This window comes from Eleutherodactylus coqui, chromosome 8 (genome assembly GCF_035609145.1).
Source record: "Eleutherodactylus coqui strain aEleCoq1 chromosome 8, aEleCoq1.hap1, whole genome shotgun sequence".
NCBI lineage: Eukaryota > Metazoa > Chordata > Amphibia > Anura > Eleutherodactylidae > Eleutherodactylus > Eleutherodactylus coqui.
Genome location: NC_089844.1, coordinates 4423141 through 4446170, shown reverse-complemented (window position 1 = coordinate 4446170; position 23030 = coordinate 4423141). Strand labels below are relative to the sequence as shown.

General features: G+C 49.4%; 1 protein-coding gene across 2 annotated transcripts in view; it reads right to left on the bottom strand.

Moving 5' to 3' along the window:
• MGAT5 (alpha-1,6-mannosylglycoprotein 6-beta-N-acetylglucosaminyltransferase) overlaps positions 1–23030 on the bottom strand; it is a 186907-nt gene that overhangs the window by 34345 nt on the left and 129532 nt on the right. For both annotated transcript variants that reach the window (XM_066575135.1, XM_066575136.1), the window contains exon 10: positions 20029–20162. In XM_066575135.1, coding sequence (XP_066431232.1) covers positions 20029–20162 — 134 coding nt within the window. The remainder of the gene's footprint in view (positions 1–20028; positions 20163–23030) is intronic.

The window sequence follows — 23030 nt, the reverse complement described above, 5'->3', positions numbered from 1 at the left end:
AGCAAACTAGCCTAGCTGTCCATATGAAAGAAAAGCACAACAATAACCCTGACCTTGTCACCTTTCGAGAGATTGAGATTATGAAGACAAATGGCAGACGGGGTAATCTGGATAGGAGGCTCCTGCAGAAGGAGAGTGGCTGGATCTTCAGATTGGACTCTTGTGCGCCGAAAGGCCTCAATGAGTGCCTCTCTTTTTCAGCATTTATCTAAAGATATGTCAACCGTTTCTGTTTGATAGGCTTAATATGGTCTCTATGTATGGAATTAAATATTATTTATTTTTTTCATACAAATGCGCTTCACCTTACCCGATCTATGGTTCTGGAAATCTCGTCTTTGCACTGCTTTTCTATATACCGGTTTGATGTGCCCAGCATCATGGTAATCTTTGGTCGTTATACTGTCTAATTTCCTTGTGTCTGTTGATGTCAAAATTCAATGCATCTTGATGATCAGATTTTGCTTCTAGCCTTACATGAATACCCCGTTAGTCTTCAGTTGATGCATTTCATCTGCTAATGTTTAATGAGGGACTATTTAGCTTTCAATATTCTTACCTCATTCTAGCGCTTATCTTTATGATGTAATTTGTATTTATCTAAAAATTACCGGTCTGTGCATGTGCTGGTGAATCCAGCCAAGACGATTATATCATGTACATCTTCTATCAACGGATCGGATGAGAATCGCCGATCTGCGCCTGCGCTAGTTAATCCAGCCAAATCGATTATATCAGGGATTAACTGCGAGTCCGGGATGAGCCATGTGACGTCCCTACGTCATCCATCTATAGTCACGTGATCGCGCCGGAACACGTCACTACGTTGGAGCGCGATGACGTTGCACTAACACCCGGAACGCACGGGGGTGTGTATCAAAGAAAGCGTTTGATTGGAGGAACGGTATCCACCCAGGGGCGGGGTAAGGCGGAGCTTTGTGAATAAAAGAACGGCGCTAGCACCTACATACCATCTATGTCCTAATATCTCGGCCGGTGCGGCTGGCATGTGTGCTCCCTGCATAGGGGCTTTGAGCTGACCCTGCCCAAACTATCTAATTACGCAGTGGTTGGCCCCTATAGCGTTCTCTGGTCTTCGCTCATACGTGTATTGCAACAATACCTACCCTAGGGACATGAGCATAGACCAGCGATTTGTTCTCTAATCAGTTACATGGAGTTACACAATTGATTGTATCGATGTTCACTTGATCATTGGTATCTCCTCTGATTAGCAAGAGTAGTTTATCATATAAAGGTCTGCTTGTACCAATACAGACCTTTGTCCTTGAATTGCCCCATAAATGTGGGCAGGAGCACACTTGTCTATTTGCATTTATCATCAGTGTTTTTGACTCTCGTCATCCGGAGTCAATTTCATCCAGTTGATTATCTATATGTTGAAACTCTGTTTGCATCTATACAGATTTCCATTAAGCGAATTGCCCCGTAAATGAGGGCTGGAGCATATATTCCCATCGGATCTTATCTCTGAGTGTTTAACTCTTACTTACCCCGAGTGAATAACACCAATACACCATGATTGTCAAGATGTGTCTCTATCTGTGACAATATTGGTGTGAATAAGCCCCCTCTGCTGAGGGTCGGACCAATAAATGGTCTATAATATATCAATCAGTTGGCTCTTTATACCCAATTGATTTGATAGGATCCGTCCTGATGAAATAGTGTACTTCGTTGGCACTGGAGGAAACGCGTCGGTGTGATTACTGGTGAAACAAGCTCTGGCGATCAGTGATATCAGATATAGGAGAGAAGAGATTGCTCCATCTAGTCATCTGGTTCATCTATACCCAGTATCTCAGGGTTGGACATATGAGGAATCCAATCAGTTTGGAGGGTTATTATATAAATTCTCTCTCCCTCTGGTTGTGGGTGTCAGCACATCCCCAATATGGTTGCTGGTGGAGTCGTATGACTTTTTTTATTTCACTTATAAGCTCTTTTAAATAATTTAATAAAGGTTATTTTTTATATATTAGTAAAGTTCTTTTCAGTGCAAGTCAATGTGCGCCCATCCTCCGCTGTTCGGGCACTGCTAGCTGATCATTAAATTTAGTCCAACCTAAAAATTGTCCTTAAGCCTTAGGAGCAGCTCTCCACGGGGAGTGCTGATGGCATTGTCTCCCTGTGGAGAACAAAGGATCTGAGCGCAGATAACAGCCTCCGGCTATTAGCTGCGTTCAGCAAAGGCTTCATTTACACACCTAATTGGTACTTAAGTAGCGGAGTAGCTACTTAATAGTTTATGCAAAATGATCGCTCAAAGCTGTCGTAGTCGTTTGAGCGATCTTCTGCTAGGGTAAATGGGCCTTTAGCTAGAGGAGGGAGTGATCAGAGATACCCCAAGGCAGATAAGAGGCGTCACAGACAAAGGGAAGACACGCCGGGGACCCCAAACACAAATCTATTCTAGAGAAGGAACCGTGCGACACTGAATGGCAAGAGCTGTCATGTGGATGCTTTACGCACCATATCTCCTCCAGCAGATAGGAGGAGGACCGTGTAGGTAAATGGGAACTCGTCAGATTCGCCTGCCGGAGATGGTCCCTGACTGGGTCAATAAGATGGTTAAATCGCCCATTAATATCAATGGCTTGTATCTAGGAGCATGACTTTGACCAAATTATCATATAGTACTTGGATATAAATGTTCACTATCGTTAGTGGTTGCCCATTAAAAAAAAGACTGTAATATAAGAAAGTGACCATTAGGGTTGATATGCAGTCGTTTAAAAGTAAATAAGATGGATTTGGCTACTAAGATGGTCTCGCCCCTAGCAGAATTACGTGGCGTGATAGGCCGATCCAACAAACGCCCGTCTAAGTGCCATCACTTCGGAGCCTTGCAAATAAGAATAATAATAATCTTTATTTGTATAGCGCTTACATATTCCGCAGCGCTTACATAGACGGGGGATACAGAAAGACAAAAGTACAAACATTACAGAACCGCGGTTACATAGTAATCAGCTGATGGAGACAATAGGGGTGAGGGTCCTGCTCCAACGAGCTTACATACTACAAGTAATGGGGTGATACAGAAGGTAAAGGGCTGGAGATGTGCACGGTATGGCGGGGTGGAGATGTGCACGGTATGGTGAGGTGGAGATGTGCGCGGTATGGCGGGGTGGAGATGTGCGCGGTATGGTGAGGTGGAGATGTGCGCGGTATGGCGGGGTGGAGATGTGCGCGGTATGGTGGGGTGGAGATGTGCGCGGTATGGTGAGGTGGAGATGTGCACGGTATGGCGGGGTGGAGATGTGCACGGTATGGTGAGGTGGAGATGTGCGCGGTATGGCGGGGTGGAGATGTGCGCGGTATGGTGAGGTGGAGATGTGCACGGTATGGCGGGGTGGAGATGTGCACGGTATGGTGAGGTGGAGATGTGCGCGGTATGGCGGGGTGGAGATGTGCGCGGTATGGTGAGGTGGAGATGTGCGCGGTATGGCGGGGTGGAGATGTGCGCGGTATGGGGGGTGGAGATGTGCACGGTATGGTGAGGTGGAGATGTGCGCGGTATGGCGGGGTGGAGATGTGCACGGTATGGTGAGGTGGAGATGTGCGCGGTATGGTGAGGTGGAGATGTGCGCGGTATGGCGGGGTGGAGATGTGCACGGTATGGTGAGGTGGAGATGTGCGCGGTATGGCGGGGTGGAGATGTGCACGGTATGGTGAGGTGGAGATGTGCGCGGTATGGCGGGGTGGAGATGTGCGCGGTATGGTGGGGTGGAGATGTGCACGGTATGGCGAGGTGGAGATGTGCACGGTATGGTGAGGTGGAGAGTGAGCGATGTTATACACAGACAATGGTCAGACATTTAGCTGTGTGACGGCAGAATCGGTGTGACTGCAGGAGCGGTTTATGATGGCTAGCAGGGATTGCAGTCAGTAGGTCAGGGAGCATGTTATTAGGCGGAGTACAGAGGGGTTTGTTTAGGGAATGCGGTATGCCTCCCTGAAGAGGTGCGTTTTTAGAGCACGCCTGAAGTTCTGCGAGTCCTGGATTGCCCGGGTAGCCTTTGGTAGTGCGTTCCAGAGGACCGGTGCTGCTCTGGAGAAGTCTTGGAAGTGGGAATGAGAAGTTCGAATTAGAGGGGTGCACAGTCTGGTTTCGTTAGCAGAGCGGAGAGCCCGGGCTGGGTGAGGGATTGAGATGAGGGAGGCGATATAGGGGGGCGCTGCACTGTGGGTGAGGGATACAATATAGGGGGGCGCTGCACTGTGGATGAGGGATACAATATAGGGGGGCGCTGCGCTGTGGATGAAGGTAGTAAGTTTAAATTGAATTCTGTATTTAACGGGCAGCCAGTGCAGTGACTGGCACAGGGCAGAGGTGTCCGAGTAGCGGCTGAAAAGGAATATGGCTGCTGCATTCAGGATGGATTGGAGAGGGTAGAGTCTGGTGCAGGCGAGGCCGATCAGCAACGAGTTGCAATAATCGAGCCGGGAGTGGATGAGGGCAACAGTGAGCGTTTTTAGCGTGTTTACAGTGAGAAAAGAGCGGATTCTTGCGATGTTCTTGAGGTGCAGCTGACATGTTCGAGCCAGCGATTGGATGTAGGGGGTAAATGAGAGATCGGAGTCAAATATGACCCCAAGGCAGCGGGCATATTGTCTAGGAGTTATGGTGCCACACACTGAGATGGAGATGTCAGGAGGAGGGCGGTTAGTGGAGGGTGGAAATACCAGCAGGTCAGTTTTAGAGAGGTTAAGTTTTAGGTAGAGAGAGGACATGGTGTTAGAGACAGCGGACAGACAGTTAGTGATGTTTTGGAGGAAAGGTGCAGAGATATCACGGGAAGAGGTGTATAGCTGGGTGTTGTCAGCGTACAGGTGGTATTGGAGGCCAAATCTCCTGATGGTTTGTCCAACAGGGGCTGTGTAGATAGAGAAAAGGAGGGGGACGAGGACCGAGCCTTGGAGGACCCCAACAGCAAGGGGGAAGAGAAGGAGAGGTAGAGCCAGCAAAGGAGACGCTGAAAGAGCGGTCAGATAGGTAGGAGGAGAACCAGGAGAGAGCAGTGTCCTTTAGGCCGATGGAGCGAAGCATACTGGAGGAGGAGTTTGTGGTCGACAGCGTCAAATGCTGCGGAGAGGTCGAGGATGATCAGTAGGGAGTAATCGCCCCTAGATTTGGCTGTCAGCAGGTCGTTTGATACCCTTGTAAGGGCAGTTTCTGTTGAGTGTTGGGGTCGGAAGCCAGACTGTAGGGGGTCTAGGAGAGAGTACTCTGATAGGTAGCTTACAAGGCGGGAGTAAACCAGGCGCTCTAATAGTTTGGAGATGAAGGGGAGATTAGAGATGGGTCGGTAGTTGGCAGCATCAGTCGTGTCCAGAGTCGGCTTCTTTAGCAGTGGGGATATAATGGCGTGTTTGAAAAAAGAGGGAACGATGCCAGAGGTCAGAGAGAGGTTGAATATAGTGGTGAGATGGAAGATGACCACTGGGGAGAGGGATCGGAGGAGGTGTGAGGGGAGAGGGTCGCTAGTGCAGGTAGTGGGGCGAGCAGAGAAGAGAAGTTTGGAGACTTCTTCCTCTGTTGGTCTGAGTACAGACAGTGCGCAGGAGCTAGATGCAGTGCTGACAGGACTAGGGTCAGGGCTAGTCTGGGATTGGGAAGTTATTTCCTGACGGATGTCATCAATTTTCTTTTTGAAGTAGGCAGCCAGCTCAACAGCACTGAGATCCGTCACCGGGGGCTGCGGTTTAGGGCTGAGAAGGGAGTGAAAAGTATCAAAGAGCTGTTTAGGGTTGTGGGATAGTGAGGAGACTAGAGAGGTGAAATAGACTTGTTTGGCGCGGTGGAGGGCAAGGTTGTAGGTTTTGAGCATGAATTTGTAATGAAGAAAGTCCGGACGTTTGCGACCTCCTCCACAGCCGTTCAGCACTTCTAGAGCACCGCCGGATGAAGCGCATTTGAGGCGTGAGCCAGGGTTGCCCCGCGTTCTACATCGGATGGCTTGGGTCATAGGGGGCGCTGCTTCATCCGGGGCATGTTTGAGAGCGGTGTTGTAGCAATCGGCAGCCAGGTTGGGGCAGGAGAGAAGAGAGATGGGGGATAGAGAGGACTGTAGGGATTCAGCAAAGTCCTGGGTGTGAATGGCCTGAAAGTTCCTGTAGGTACGGTAGGTAGGTGGGTCTGGAGAGATGTTAGGGAGCCTGACAGAGAGGACTGTAGGGACACAGCAAATGTGTTTATTGCATTAGAAATCAATTTAAGTTAGTCAATCATTGGGAAACACTGGAGTATATGAAAAGATCACAGCGTCATATGTTATACAGACAAGCCCGCCGTGGGTTTAACCTGGTATAAGTTGCAGTTTTACCAAGTTTTCAGTCTGTCGAGTCTGACCAGAGAGCGCTGCAGAATGCTAGTGTTCGCCATCTATGTGTCCGTATCCGTTTCATTACAAGAAATCTTGCGCAAACAAAAAGGAAAAAAATATATTAAAAAAATCACAAACAAATGGGAAACAAAGCCTACCAATCAGAATGAGCGGCACACCTAGAAGAGGATGAACGCACCCCCACCAGCCTAGTTTTCCTTCCATACTTTTTGCCTGACCATTGGGCTGGCTCCGCCCCCACATACTTGCTAACAATGCAGCTTCTCTATAGAAGGGAGGTTTGCACCTGAGCAAGCAGGACCGGACCCCTTCTCTCCAACACAATTTAGAGCCACCCTCGATATACACAATACGTGGATCAGCTCACGTTCGCTTACACCCCCACTGAGGCCAAGTATATAACCACAAGCTGTCCACCTTCTTTGGGCTTAAAGCGCCCCTCTGGTGTAGGGCAAGGTGAGTTCCTGCTGCCAGTCTCCGAACCAAGATGGCTGCAGCGGTCCTGTCAGTAGCCATACTTCATGCTGCCTTCGGATTGGTCCACACTGCTCACGTATGGTCTTAGACGCCAGCGTGAATCGGGTAGTCTAAGAATCGGCAATCTCGGATCACCTCAGAGGGACACTAGGAACAAGCAGACAGGCGGCAGACACCCCCCGACCTGATGGAAACAAGTTCAGGCGTTCCCTATCAGCGGTGCACCGACTCGCTCATGGAAAACACATCAGGACAACCGTTGTAGCGTTTTGGGATTCATCGGGACTACTATACCATCATGGTGGAAATCATTTAGACTGGTTACTATGCATTCATTGCCTAAGAACCACATTAAGCGGCTCCTGCCCTAGCAACCATCCTACGCAGATCACGCAAAGGCATAGGAGACCCAATAGTTACAAATATTGGGGGCTTCATTCCCTTCTTCATTCCCTTCCTCCGCAAGCAGATATCAGCTCTTCATTGCAGACAACCCTTTTAAAGGCTGCATGCTCAATAAATCCGCGTTATACTTCATATTTCTCCCATCTGGTCTTTATATTCTGGAGGGGAGATGAATACATACAGCCGACACCGCTGGGTAGGGTAGACGTAACAGCAATGCATTTCGCCATAAGCCTACACCTTTATCAAGTCTGTATTCATTATGTACTATAGTGCTTATAGTTCGCCTGACAGAAGGACGCTCATCAGATTCCCCGTTTGTTGGGGCCCCCGCCAGCCGGGATGTTGCGAACCTGAATGACATCATGCTCACATCTCACGTGACTTCCTAGTCAAACATGGCCGCAACATCTTAGAATCATAGAATAGCAGAGTTGGAAGGGACCTCCAGGGTCATCGGGTCCGACCCCCTGCTCAGTGCAAGATTCACTAAATCATCCCAGACAGATGTCTGTCCAGCCTCTGAACGCTTCCATTGAAGAACTCACTACCTCCCGTGGCAGCCTGTTCCACTCATTGATCCCCTCACTGCCTAATATCTAATCTGTGTCTCCTCCCTTTCAGTTTCATCGCATTGCTTCTAGTCTTTCCTTGTGCAGATGAGAATTGGGATGATGTTCAGTCTACGATCTAGTAGTATACCCAAGTCTTTTTCACATGTGCTGCTGCTCAGCCCAATTCCTCCCATTCTGTATGAGCTTTCTTCATTTTTCTTGCCCAGATGTAGGGCTTTGCATTTCTCCTTGTTAAATACCATTCTGTTAGTCGCCGACCACTGTGCAAGCTTTTCTAGATCTTTTTGAATCCTCTCTTTCTTCCCTAGTGTTAGCTATCCCTCCTAGCTTTGTGTCGTCGGCAAATTTGATCAGTTTCCCATCAATTCCCTCCTCCAGATCATTTATAACAATGTTGACCAACACTGGGCCCAGGACAGAGCCTTGTGGTCCCCACTTGATACATTCTTCCACTTGGATGTGCAGCCATTTATGATCACTCTTTGAGTACGATCACTCAGCCAGTTGTGGATCCACCTAACAGTTGCCTTGTCGATCCCAGATTTGGTCATTTTTACAATAAGTCTGGTATGAGATACTTTGTCAAATGCTTTACTGAAGGTCAAGATATACTATATCCACCGCATTTCCCTGATCAACCCAGTCGGTGATTCTGTCATGGAAGGAAATTAAATTAGTCTGGCATGACTTGTTTGTTACAACCCCATGCTGGCTCTGGTTAATTACTCCATTTTTATCCAAATACTTGCATAAATGCTGTTTAATAATGTGTTTGAAGAGCTTTCCTGGTATAGAAGTCAGGCTCACAGGCCTGTAGTTTCCTGGATCCACCTTCTTCCCTTTTTTGAAGATAGGGACAACATTTGCCCTTTTCCAATCTTCTGGGACTTCTCCTGTTCTCCAGGAATTTTCAAAGATTATGGCGAGTGATTCAGCATATGCGTTTAACTGAGACGTAATCCCGTGATAACGTCTCCTCCATGGTGTGAGAGGTCCTGTGACCTCATGAAAATAGCTTTATTTATAAAGCTTAATGGAGGACAAGTGGGCACCCGTTTTTGTCAAGTCTAATGCATTTGAATTGAATCTGAATACATTTTCTTATGAATAAAGAGAATTGATAAAATTGGAACCTATAAAAAATTTTTTTATATACAGGTATAAATAAATAAATTAATCGCCTTGCTAATATAAAACCAATAAATATATATATAGACGTGCTATGGGTATTGCCGCTAATCCTTCCATTAAAATGTATGTTCATTCACAATAAGTAAAATTCTAAATACAGCGGGGTAGAATAGACCTCAATGATGAAACGTGTTGATTAATATAAATAAACAGTTATTGATAAAATATCTAAAAAGGGAATTGATTTTTTCCAATATTTTGTTCAGTCCATTTGGAATCCACGTGTTTAATCTAAATTCTGGCTCCAAGCCGTGTAAAAGACCTTGTATTTATACTCTCCAGTTGGGTTAATCGGAGGTTCACAATATCTTTATTATGTTTTACCAAAAAGTGTTGCGGCACGCCATGTTTTTTATAGCCTCTTGGGATATTAAGTCAGTGCGAGTATTTATAGTCCGCCCCAAAGGCATTCTAGAGCCACAATCTAAGGGTGTTATGGAACAAATATGCCATCCAGTATAGGAGAAAATAACTTTGTATACATGGCACATTTAAGGGGGAATTACAGAGGTACATTGCTTACAACAGTCCTAGGCATACAATGCGTTAGTGTGTTAGATTACAGTGTCGGGTGAGATGGACATTTGGCACCCAAATCATTGACCAGCCCTAGGTGCAGCTCTATTCAATACACAAATCTTGTGTGAAAGTTGTGCCCGTCGAGCCACACCACCTCCACCCACACCACCTCCCCCCACACACCACCTCCCCCCCACACCACCTCCCCCCACACCACCTCCCCCCACACCACCTCCCCCCACACCTTGTCGAATCTCTCCGGGCATTTTCTATTTTTATAGACTATGTTTCCATACAGCAAGTTAGAATTAACAATATTCTGCCCCACTGAGCGTTCGGGAACTCCTATCCACCCAGCGTACGGCTATCACTTTGCGGGCCAGGAACAACACTTTAGTAAGAAATATCCGATTGTGAAATTGCCAATTGCCATTACTCCTCATCCAAAACACCCAACAAGCATATGACCGAGTCTAGTGAAATTGGCACCTCCATTAGCTGGCTTAGAAATTCTGTAATCTCCCTCCAATATGTGTAGATATTTGGGCAGCTCCATATTAAATGATTACAATCTGCCCCCGATGCTTGGCATCGATGACATTGGTTGGTAGACACCCTGTACACTTTATACAGCCTAGTCGGTGCTAGATAGCACTGATGCAGTATATACAATTGAGGTAATTTATTATTTGCAGCTGGTGATACCGTGGTAACATCCCATTGCTCACCGGTAAGGGAGGGGATAAGTTCCCTCCATTGATCTACCACTGACATTGGCATATAGGAAATTCTAGAATGCAATAGATGGGTGTACAATGCCAATATCAGACCCCTGGGGCCTTGAGTCTGCATTATGCCTATCAAAGGGTATAGAGAAAGAGGTTGCTTTGGTTCTGGGAGTTGTGCATAAGAGCGTGTCGGAGTTGCAAATATCTATAGAATCCAGTCCTCTGGACTTGCTACAGCTGCTGGAGTTGTTCAAAGGAGGCTAGTATCCCGTTAATACATAGATCTTCCAATGTGATAATTCCCAGGTTCACCCAGAACTGCTTATCTGGTAGATTCACAAGATGTGGGAGCCACAGATGGGTTTCTATGGGGGAATCTACATATTTAGTAAGTGATTTACATGTCTGCCACACTCTAACCGCCAATTGATGAATAAGCAGCATCTGCTTGGCCATCAGCTCCAGTTTCTCCAGAACAATCCAGAGGGACAGAAAAACCATTAGGTGGTGTTCGGAGTTTGGGAGAGGGGCGTTCGACAACCAGTGACGAATGTACCCAATCTGTCTGGCTAAGCGTCATTCCTGCCATGCCTTTAGGGCGCGGTGAGGTCTCCATATGAAGCTTAGCTCTAGATTTCCCCCAAATGAAGGACACTACTGATGAGTTGGTCTTATTGTCTGCGTGTTCTAGGCAATATAAGTACTTGGGGAGAAGAATCATTTTCATAGGATTTATTCTTCTGGCCACAGATGGTGGCAGGGTACTCCATGTTTTGAATTTATGTTGCAGAGACGTTAATAGGGGAACAACATTCACGTAAAGATCAGAGCGTGATCCCTAGAGATATCAATCCCGAGATATTTAAATTGGGAAGTGACCTGTAGGTTGTAGAACACCTCTCCTATCTGCCAAGCCTTCAGTTTTGGGGCATAAAATCAGACTTCTGCCAGTTATTGCGTAAGCCTGAAAATCTCCCAACCCCATCTATTAGAGAGATAGGCAGTGGCAAAGTGTGCCTAGATGAAAGCATATATAATATTAAATCATCTGCGTACAAACCTATCCTCTCTAGATCTGATCTCAACGCTCTGGTATGACCCATGCTGCCGAACTATTACAGCCAAAGGCTCCATGGCAATAGCAAACAGAGGGGGGGGGGGGGGGGGGGAGAGGGTGGGCAGCCCTGTCGCCTGCCCCTGTGTAGTGCGAAGGAGGTGGAAGTCTGACCATTTACCACAACTATGGCTACTGGAGATCTATACAGAATAGAGATCCACTTAATAAATGATTCTCCAAATCCGAACCTCCGAAGTACCTCTATTAAATATGGCCACTTGACAGAATCGAACACCTTAGCAGCATCTAATGAAGCCAAGGCCCGGTCCGATCCCCACCTCCAGCCCACCTGCGTGACTACCTGTGTCCTTCTAATATTGTCCAAGGTAGGCATTCCTGGGATAAAACCCGCTTGGTCAGGATGTAAGATTTCTTTTATAGCTCGATTTAGGCGACAGGCCAATATTTTAGTGAGGATCTTATAATCAGTGTCTAACACCAAAATGGGCCTATATGAGCGGTATTTAGCTCTGTAGGGGAAGAATCAGCTTGTGATTGATACAGGGTACTATAAAATTATTGAAATCTATTCAGGATATCCCTTGGATCCGCGAGTGTGACGCCCTCAGCAGACTTAATCCTCAGTATCGCGAGGGGGGCACTCTTCTGGTGGGCCATGAAGGCCAACAACTTACTTGATTGACGAGATTTCTCTGGGCTATTTCCCTTAAATATAGCAAATAGTCCCTACCAATCTGCAACCATCTTTTCCTATTAGCGTCAGGAATAAACTCCCTCTCCAGTGACTGCCAGCGCTCTGCCCACAGCTCTGCCCACCGCTCTGTCCACAGCTCTGCCCACCACTCTGCCTCTCGTGCTGCAGCTTTCTTAATAAAAGAGATTGAGGATCTAAAGCATCCTCTGAGGTCGGGCTTGAACGCCTCCCACACCAGACTATCGTCAGGGCAGGCCTCATGCGCCTCATAATAGATTTGGATCTGGTCAGTATATGGTCATTAGGGCAGTGAGAGCCAGAACGGGTGTATTCCATATCTTGGGGACAGCTAGTCCAGGGTTTTTCAGGACCATTCAAATTGGCGAGTGATCGGATACTCCTCTAGAGAGGAATTCTATAGAATTTCTTTTCGGGAATAAGGAAGGGGATCCAAATATATATTCAATACGGCCAAGGCATGGTTGTGGGCAGCATGGCAGGGGAATTCTTGTTGTCAGGGGTGAAATGCACGCCATAAGTCTAGCCACCCTGTAACCAAGATTATGGAGGCCAACCGGGTCGTGACCACATCTCCGCCCTTCTGGCCACCTCCCTCCCCAAATCTATCTAGGGACCAGTCCATAACCATGTTCATATCTCCCTTGTAGATAACTGCTGCTTCTGGTGAGAATGAGGAAAATGAAATATCATCAGCCAGTAGGGCACTGATGCAGGGGGAGGGTTATAGTAACTCTTAGTGTCAGATCTAAGGTGGGTCTCTTGTAGACATACCACATGTGGTCGCCAGGAGTGCATCAGGGAAAGATCATGGATCGTTTCCTGGCCGATCCCATACCCCTGACATTACCTCAGCCATAAGAAGGTGCGGATAAGGAGAGTCGGCATAGGATTACAAACAGCAAGCTGCCGATCCTGCGCATCGTAATAGGTCCCTATGACATAGTAACAACATACCATATAACAATATCTCCTCATATCCTTAAAAGAGGTGTTAAACTCTCGATGTATACATTTTAGTGACATTAAGGCAATATGGTGCCAACTGAAAACTAGTTAACTGTTGTAGAGCAGACAGTAAGTATGACACGTACTATTAAATTGTTATACGTGGCAACCCAATATTAGGGGGACCTGCATAGTATAGCTTAACTTCAGCTATACCGGAGGTAATCTGTAGCTTAGAGTAAACTATAAGAAAGTGACTAGGGCCCCCATAGAATGTGCCAGCGGGGCAGGAAAGAAGGAAGAGGAGAGAGAGAAGAAGGAAGAGACAGAGAACAGCATCCACAGCAGCCCCAGGGGAACAGAGCATAGCAGTCCATAAATGAGAATGGGCATCCTGGACATACACAAAAGTATTTTGAACATAAAGTCCCAGAGGAACATGAGGGTGACTTGGGTGCCTATCTGCGCATCTCGTAGCAGTCCCAGTGCCTGAAAGAAGAGAATGGTTACATATACATTGCAGTCTCTCTGGTTGACGCCTGGTGGCCAGCCACTCCTCGGCTTCAGACGGAGAGGAGAAGAAAGGAGTGCAGTCTCCATCCACCATACGCCATGGAATATGGCAGCTGGAAGTCTCGGAGTTGCCTTTTAATCCGGAAATACGCCCTCTGCTTTTGGAGATCCGCTGAGACGTCCGGGAAGATGGATATGGCAGCATTGTCATAGCGAAGAGCACCTCTGTTCCTTGCAGCTTTCAGGATCGCATCCCTGTCCCGGGAGTTGAGCAGCTCTGCCAGCAGAATAGGAGGAGCGCCTGGTATAGGCAGCTTCATGGGCACTCTGTGGGCTCGTTCCACCACAAAGACCTGCAACAGGGAAGCATCTTGGAGCAGTTCACGCAGCCAACGTTACATGAACTCCTCCGGCAGGCCCACAATCTGGAGATTATTACACCGGAGCGATTTTCCAAGTCGTCCGCCTTTTGTTTTCAGAACTTCGCTTTCTGTGCGAGCTCTCAGACAGTGGCTGACATCAGAGACACAGTGTCTTCCAGCACAGAGACCCTTTCTTCTGTATTAGTGACCCGCTCCCTTAAATTCTGGAGGTCTTGTCTCAATCGGCTCATATCCATTTTGATAAGGGTAGCGATAGAGGTTTGAAGCGCTGATAAGAGCTGTTCAGGTAGTTGTTGCAAAGTCTGAACTGACCCAACAGGCGGGTCCAAGCAGGCAGCCGACGCAGAGGCCACCTCCACGGGGGTAGACGGAGTAGGCGTCGGGTCAGGGTCCATGTGGGTTTTCCCCCTTACAAATACCTTGAGTTTATCAATAGAAGGGTTCTTTCTGGTGGGGCCATAATGGGACCACCCCTGTGTTTTCTGCCTTTGGAGGAAATTTTGCAAAGTGCGCTGAGGTTCCCTTGGGGGACGTATAAATGTCCCAGAGTTGTAATAAATGCAGTACTGTGTCAAGCAGCCGCAGTACAGGAGGATTATCAGGTACCCCAGTGTGGTAGTTGTGGAGGGGGGTACAAGATCCTGATGTCAGCCGCAGTACAGGAAGGTTGTCAGGTGTCCCCCCGTGTGGTAGTTGTGGAGCAGGGTACAAGATCCTGATGTTAGCCGCAGTACAGGAAGATTATCAGGTACCCCAGTGTGGTAGTTGTTGGGGAGGGTAAGGGATCCTGATGTCAGCCGCAGTACAGGAAGGTTGTCAGGTGTCCCCCAGTGTGGTAGTTGTTGGGGAGGGTAAGGGATCCTGATGTCAGCCGCAGTACAGGAAGGTTGTCAGGTGTCCCCCAGTATGGTAGTTGTCGGGAGGGTAAGGGATCCTGATGTCAGCCGCAGTACAGGAAGGTTGGCAGGTGTCCCCAGTGTGGTAGTTGTTGGGGAGGGTAAGGGATCCTGATGTCAGCCGCAGTACAGGAAGGTTGTCAGGTGTCCCCCAGTGTGGCAGTTGTGGGGGAGGGTACAAGATCCTGATGTTAGCAGCAGTACAGGAAGGTTGTCAGGTGTCCCCCAGTGTGGCAGTTGTGGGGGAGGGTACAAGATCCTGATGTTAGCCGCAGTACAGGAAGGTTGTCAGGTGTCCCCGAGTGTGGTAGTTGTGGGGGAGGGTACAAGATCCTGATGTCAGCCGCAGTACAGGAAGGTTGTCAGGTGTCCCCCCGTGTGGTAGTTGTGGAGGAGGGTACAAGATCCTGATGTTAGCCGCAGTACAGGAAGGTTGTCAGGTGTCCCCGAGTGTGGTAGTTGTCGGGGAGGGTAAGGGATCCTGATGTCAGCCGCAGTACAGGAAGGTTGTCAGGTGTCCCCGAGTGTGGTAGTTGTCGGGGAGGGTAAGGGATCCTGATGTCAGCCGCAGTACAGGAAGGTTGTCAGGTGTCCCCGAGTGTGGTAGTTGTGGAGGAGGGTACAAGATCCTGATGTCAGCCGCAGTACAGGAAGGTTGTCAGGTGTCCCCGAGTGTGGTAGTTGTCGGGGAGGGTAAGGGATCCTGATGTCAGCCGCAGTACAGGAAGGTTGTCAGGTGTCCCCGAGTGTGGTAGTTGTGGAGGAGGGTACAAGATCCTGATGTCAGCCGCAGTACAGGAAGGTTGTCAGGTGTCCCCGAGTGTGGTAGTTGTGGAGGAGGGTACAAGATCCTGATGTCAGCCGCAGTACAGGAAGGTTGTCAGGTGTCCCCCAGTGTGGTAGTTGTGGAGGAGGGTACGAGATCCTGATGTCAGCCGCAGTACAGGGGTGTTGCTGAGTGATCTGCAGTGTATTGGCTGCAGGTGCAGATATAGTATATACTGCTGAGATCTGTGGTGTTCGCTATAACATGGGAGGGCTGCTGTGTGGCACACTGATGGCAGCGGCTATATACTAGGTGCTTTCATGGGTCATACAGTTTGGATTTCTGCAGGATGAGGAGCTGCCAGCTGTAGTTTAGGGAGGTCCCTGATTGTGCCACTCAGGCCCCGCTGCCGCTCAGAGCCCCCAGCCCGCTTTGCCTGCAGGAGTTTCACAGCAGGAGGTCTCAACTCCCACTGCTCTCCCTGTAGGGGTCTTCATAGACGCCGCCTCCTTCTCCTCCTCCCTCACAGTCCAGACAGGCTTCACCAGGACCTCTCCCGCGGTGCAGTGCTCCTTACAAGATGGCTGCGCTCACCGCATGGTGGGACCTCCAATGCTATCCCTGCTGCTGTAGAGCCTGCACAGGGGCGCCTCGAGAGGTTCCACACCGACCTGCCGAGCACCGGAGGAGCCCTGCCGGCTTCAGGGGCCCCAGGATAGTGTGGTAACACCATGTATAGCAGAAGGTCCTGCTGCATGCGGCCATTCTGTTCACCCCCGGGGTTGTTCTATTTTAATGCCGTCCTGTTCCTGACTCATCAGAGTTTCTCTTTTCCCGTTTGGCATATGTACCATTGGCAGCGCCCGTCTCCACATTGGTGCGCCCCGACTGCTTATCAACAGATTTTCTATCTGGACTGGAGGGTTTCAGAATCTGCTCTGTTAATGGGGTCCCTTTAAGATATCCAAGGTTTTCTGGTTTTTGGTAATCCGGTTATTCTGAGTGCTTCCTTTGGCCGTTCTTACAGTTTGCGGTTCCATTAATGCTTTCTGTATGCCCCGGCGGGTAGCCCTGCTCTCTGTCCACCTTGGTGGAGGGACACTTTCCTCTTCTCCTCCTAATATGGATATTGGTTTCCCCTCAGCCGTTGGATCCATCTTCTTGCAGTCATAGTTTGCATTTTTTCTTCCATTGAGGACATTTCCAGGTCTGATAATAATGTCCCACGGATATTACCTGGGAAGTCCACGTTCTAACTGGTCTTATTGACCTAAGTGATACAAGACTGGAGAGCCTTCATTTCCCCAGACAGATAATAGAATGTCGTGTAAAATACAAACGTGTAAAATACAGACGTGTAAAATACAGACGTGTAAAATACAGACGTGTAAAATACAGACGTGTAAAATACAGACGTGTAAAAGCATTTTAAATAATTAATTTATGAGAAACTATTTTATATACAGAACATTGGGACCGCTCTGGGCAGTAAACTGGGACCGCTCTGGGCAGTAAATTGGGACCGCTGTGGGTAGTAAATTGGGACCGCTGTGGGTAGTAAACTGGGACCGCTCTGGGCAGTAAATTGGGACCGCTGTGGGTAGTAAACTGGGACCGCTCTGGGCAGTAAATTGGGACCGCTCTGGGCAGTAAATTGGGACCGCTGTGGGTAGTAAATTGGGACCGCTCTGGGTAGTAAATTGGGACCGCTCTGGGTAGTAAATTGGGACCGCTCTGGGTAGTAAATTGGGACCGCTCTGGGTAGTAAATTGGGACCGCTCTGGGTAGTAAACTGGGACCGCTCTGGGTAGTAAATTGGGACCGCTCTGGGTAGTAAATTGGGACCGCTCTGGGTAGTAAACTGGGACCGCTCTGGGTAGTAAATTGGGACCGCTCTGGGTAGTAAATTGGGACCGCTCTGGGTAGTAAACTGGGACCGCTCTGGGTAGTAAATTGGGACCGCTCTGGGTAGTAAATTGGGACAGAGTTGTTTATGGGTGATTTTGAGGAAACATTCATGATTGATGCCCACATTGTATTTTACAAACGTTTTATCGACGACATTCTATTATACCGGGACGGGGAAATGACGCAGAAATAGAGCGGTTTGTAAGAGGTCACGGGACTTCTCACACAATGGAGGAGACGTCCGCAGGCAATTACATCTCGGTGGAACACACTAGAAAGTCACGCAAGATGTGAGCCTGATGTAATTCAGGTGTGCGACGTCCCGGCTGGCGGGGCCCCAGCGAACGGGGAATCTCATGAGAGCCCTTCTATCAGGTGAGCTATATGCACTATAATACATAATGAATACAGGCTTGATAAAGGCGTAGGCTTACGCCGAAATACATTGCTGTTACATCTACCCAACCTGGTGTCGGCTGTATGTATTCTACCCTACCTGCTGATGTCAGCTGTATGTATTCTACCCTACCTGCTGATGTCAGCTGTACGTATTCTACCCTACCCGCCGGTGTCGGCTGTATGTATTCTACCCTACCAGCCAGTTGTACGTATTCTACCCTACCCGCCAGTTGTACGTATTCTACCCTACCTGCCGGTGCCGGCTGTATGTGTTATACCCTACCCGCCAGTTGTATGTATTCTACCCTACCCGCCAGTTGTACGTATTCTACCCTACCTGCTAGTGTCGGCTGTACGTATTCAACCCACTGCAACTAATTTTAATGTAAATAACAAGTTTTGATTCATCCTGACGGACTGTCTTCAGCATCCTTGAATCTCATGGGAGGGGGGCTATCCTCTCTGCTATAGTCTAAAAGGACCCCCTCCAAGTAAATGGCATAGTTCATGGTCATTAATGCTTCTCCCTACAGGAGCGCATCAAGGTCTATTTCTTATATGTTTCCACCCCTTCCTGTCTGCTTTCTCTTCCTAATTGCTGCTCTTCTTACTAATTAACTGCGGTGTGAGAAGAACAACGATCTGAGACTCTGGCTGTATGTCTGAACATTATTGGTCACCCACCAACCCCTGTACAGTCGCTATCCCTATACAACTCCATTACACCGGGCATGGGCGTAGAATTCAGAGGATCAGCATGAATCAGTCCACAGCGAGCGTCTGACCAAAATGTACTCCGCCGTCATACTGACCATGAGCGACTGACCCAAGAACTCTGCCACCGTACTGGCTGTGATGTGTGAACGGCTGACCCAAAAACTCTGCCACCGTACTGACTGTGATGTGTGAACGGCTGATCCAAGAACTCTGCGGTCGTACTGACTGTGATGTGTGAACGGCTGACCCAAGAACTCTGCGGTCGTACTGACTGTGATGTGTGAACGGCTGATCCAAAAACTCTGCGGTCGTACTGACTGTGATGTGTGAACGGCTGATCCAAAAACTCTGCCATCGTACTGACTGTGATGTGTGAACGGCTGATCCAAAAACTCTGCGGTCGTACTGACTGTGATGTGTGAACGGCTGACCCAAGAACTCTGCGGTCGTACTGACTGTGATGTGTGAACGGCTGATCCAAGAACTCTGCGGTCGTACTGACTGTGATGTGTGAACGGCTGATCCAAGAACTCTGCGGTCGTACTGGCTGTGATTTTTCAGTGGCTGACCCAAGTACTCTGGCATCGTACTGACTGTGATGTCCGTGTGGCTGACCCAAGAACTCGCACAGGCATCACAGTCAGTACGACGGCGGAGTTCTTGGGTCAGCCGCTCGCATGCACAGGCATCACAGTCAGTACGACGGCGGAGTTCTTGGGTCAGCCGCTCGCATGCACGGACATCACAGTCAGTACGACGGCGGAGTTCTTGGGTCAGCCGCTCGCATGCACGGACATCACAGTCAGTACGACTGCTCAGACATTTTCCTTTTCTCCCTTTTTAAGTCTGTGTAATAAAAGGAAAGAAAAAAACCAATTGATGCCCAATCAAGTCGATAGGTGCGCAAAAAATGGAGCGCATGTGGGCGGATATTGGGTGATCTCTGTTTTTGATGGTTAACTGGCTAAATCATTGGGCCTCCTTGCATTTTCAATTTTTTTGTGTGCAAGGTAAGCAGAACTTTTCTCCCTAGGGAGAGCAACTATAAACTAGGTAAGGAGACTCAAATGGCCACGCACGCTCCTCTGGGTAATATGCAAATAAGGGAGATGGAATAAATCCTCCACAGCGCCACCTATTGAAAGGCAGCATTCCTTCGAGCCAGTCAGACTTTTTATACAAGCCTTGTAATTCCCGGTCATTGTAACAAGGCTTGTATAAAAAGTCTGACTTTGACTTGAAGGAATGCTGCCTTTCAATAGGTGGCGCTGTGGAGGATTTATTCCATCTCCCTTATTAGGAAAGCAGATGATACAGATTAAAAAAAAGGCCTGATGCCGCCTATGGGCGACATGGGACATTAGGTTTTGACAAAGGGCTGAAAATGCTCCTTCCTTCACATTACAAAATGTGCGATATCCAAACAAAGCGAGGCAACTTACGGAACATGGTGTAGAACTGCTGGGGGTTCAGGTTCCACTTCCCCCAGGGCGTCTTATGTCCTTTCGACTGGGCGTAGTGCGCCTGATTAAACTCTGGTTCTGTCCCAAACGAGTCGAGAACTCGCAGCATACACCTGAAGAAAGAAATGGGGAGACATGATTGCTGCGGCGCTTTCTGCGCCCCCGTAGGCCGCGAATGTGAGTGCTGGGGGCCGACGGTGATACAGAACATACAATGCTACACTGGAAACAGATGCCGGATCATCAAACGCACAGTCCCAGGAGGGACACAAGTCCCAGGAGGGACACAAGTCCCAGGAGGGACACAAGTCCCAGGAGGGACACAAGTCCCAGGAGGGACACAAGTCCCAGGAGGGACACAAGTCCCAGGAGGGACACAAGTCCCAGGAGGGACACAAGTCCCAGGAGGGACACAAGTCCCAGGAGTGACACAGTCCCAGGAGTGACACAGTCCCAGGAGTGACACAGTCCCAGGAGTGATGCAGTCCCAGGAGTGATACAAGTCCCAGGAGTGATACAAGTCTTCCGCCACGGACAGTCCGGCCACAGCGATCACATTACAAGGGCAGCGCTGCACTTCGTATCGCCATTCTCGGAGCTTTTCTTCCTTCACCATGTTAACCAGCGGCCATTCTCTACAATCAGACTATTAGAGGCGCACAAAACCTCATTACCCCTTTCACTGCGCCTGCTGACCGGACCACCAGCCTGGTCCCACATGGGTAGTAGCCAATCGCCCATCTCAGCAACTGCACGTGATGTCAGCGGGAATTGGGGTCCAAGCAGTTGGCCCCTCAGTGTTCAGACATGTCCCCCCTATCCGGTGAGCATGGAATGGAAGGATCTGAACCACAATGAGGGTAGGTGATAGGTCTGATCAATAGGGGGCGCAGCTCCGAGACCCCCCGCCAATCCGGAGGATGTGGGTCCCATGTCGCCCTCCTCATCAGGGCCTCATTGCACTCAGCATGAATTAAGCTGCCACTCCATTCATTTCAGTGGGGCTGACAGACATAGCCTCCATTCCCATGGGTGCAGTAAGAGGAGAGGGGCACAGCAGCCTGCCCGCCTGGTCACTGGGGGTCTCATGCTTATTGAGGCTATGGGGAGGGGATCAACTGCAACCCCTTTAACCCCTTCAGTGGCGGGTTTCTTACCCCCCTCAGACCCACCAGGGCAGGTTCTTTAACCCCTTCAGTGGTGGGTTTCTTACCCCCTGTCAGACCCACCAGGGCAGGTTCTTTAACCCCTTCAGTGACGGGTTTCTCTCTCCTCCCCCCCCCCCCCCCCCCCCCCCGTCAGACCCACCAGGAGCAGGTTCTTTAACCCCTTCAGTGGCGGGTTTCTTACCCCCCTCAGACCCACCAGGGCAGGTTCTTTAACCCCTTCAGTGACGGGTTTCTTACCCCTGTCAGACCCACCAGGGCAGGTTCTTTAACCCCTTCAGTGACGGGTTTCTTACCCCCCCTCAGACCCACCAGGGCAGGTTTCTTTAACCCCTTCAGTGACGGGTTTTCTTACCCCTGTCAGACCCACCAGGGCAGGTTCTTTAACCCCTTGAGTGGCGGTTTCTTACCCCCCCTGTCAGACCCACCAGGGCAGGTTTCTTTAACCCCTTCAGTGACGGGTTTCTTACCCCTGTCAGACCCACCAGGCAGGTTCTTTAACCCCTTCAGTGACGGGTTTCTTACCCCCCCTCAGACCCACCAGAGCAGGTTCTTTAACCCCTTCAGTGACGGGTTTTCCTACCGCCCCCGTCAGACCCACCAGGGCAGGTTCTTTAACCCCTTCAGTGACGGGTTTCTTACCCCCCTCAGACCCACCAGGGCAGGTTCTTTAACCCCTTCAGTGACGGGTTTCTTACCCCCCCTGTCAAAACCCACCAGAGCAGGTTCTTTAAACCCCTTCAGTGACGGGTTTCTTTCCCCGTCTGTCAGACCCATCAGGGCAGGGGTTCTTTAACCCCTTCAGTGATGGGTTTCTTACCCCCCGTCAGACCCACCAGGGCAGGTTCTTTAACCCCTTCAGTGACGGGGTTTCTTACCCCCCCCCCTGTCAAACCCACCAGAGCAGGTTCTTTAACGCCTTCAGTGACGGGTTTCTTACCCCCCTGTCAGACCCACCAGGGCAGGTTCTTTAACCCCTTCAGTGACGGGTTTCTTACCCCTGTCAGGACCCACCAGGGCAGGTTCTTTAACCCCTTCAGTGACGGGTTTCTTACCCCCCTGTTAGACCCACCAGGGCAGGTTCTTTAACCCCTTCAGTGACGGGTTTCTTACCCCTGTCAGACCCACCAGGGCAGGTTCTTTAACCCCTTCAGTGACGGGTTTCTAACCCCCCGTGTTAGACCCACCAGGGCAGGTTCTTTAACCCCTTCAGTGACGGGTTTCTTACCCCTGTCAGACCCACCAGGGCAGGTTCTTTAACCCCCTTCAGTGACGGGTTTCTTACCCCCCTGTTAGACCCACCAGGGCAGGTTCTTTAACCCCTTCAGTGACGGGTTTCTTACCCCTGTCAGACCCACCAGGGCAGTTTTTTAACCCCTTCAGTGGTGGGTTCTTACCCCCCTCAGACCCACCAGGGCAGGTTCTTTAACCCCTTCAGTGACGGGTTTCTTACCCCCCCCCTGTCCAAACCCACCAGGGCAGGTTTCTTTAACCCCTTGAGTGGCGGGTTTCTTACCCCCCTGTCAGACCCACCAGGGCAGGTTCTTTAACCCCTTCAGTGACGGGGTTTTCTTGCCCCGTCAGACCCACCAGGGCAGGTTCTTTAACCCCTTCAGTGACGGGTTTCCTACCGCCCCGTCAGACCCACCAGGGCAGGTTTTTTAACCCCTTCAGTGATGGGTTTCTTACCCCCCTCAGGACCCACCAGGGGCAGGTTCTTTAACCCCTTCAGTGACGGGTTTTCTTACCCCCCCTGTCAAACCCACCAGAGCAGTTCTTTAACCCCTTCAGTGACGGGTTTCTTCCCCGTCTGTC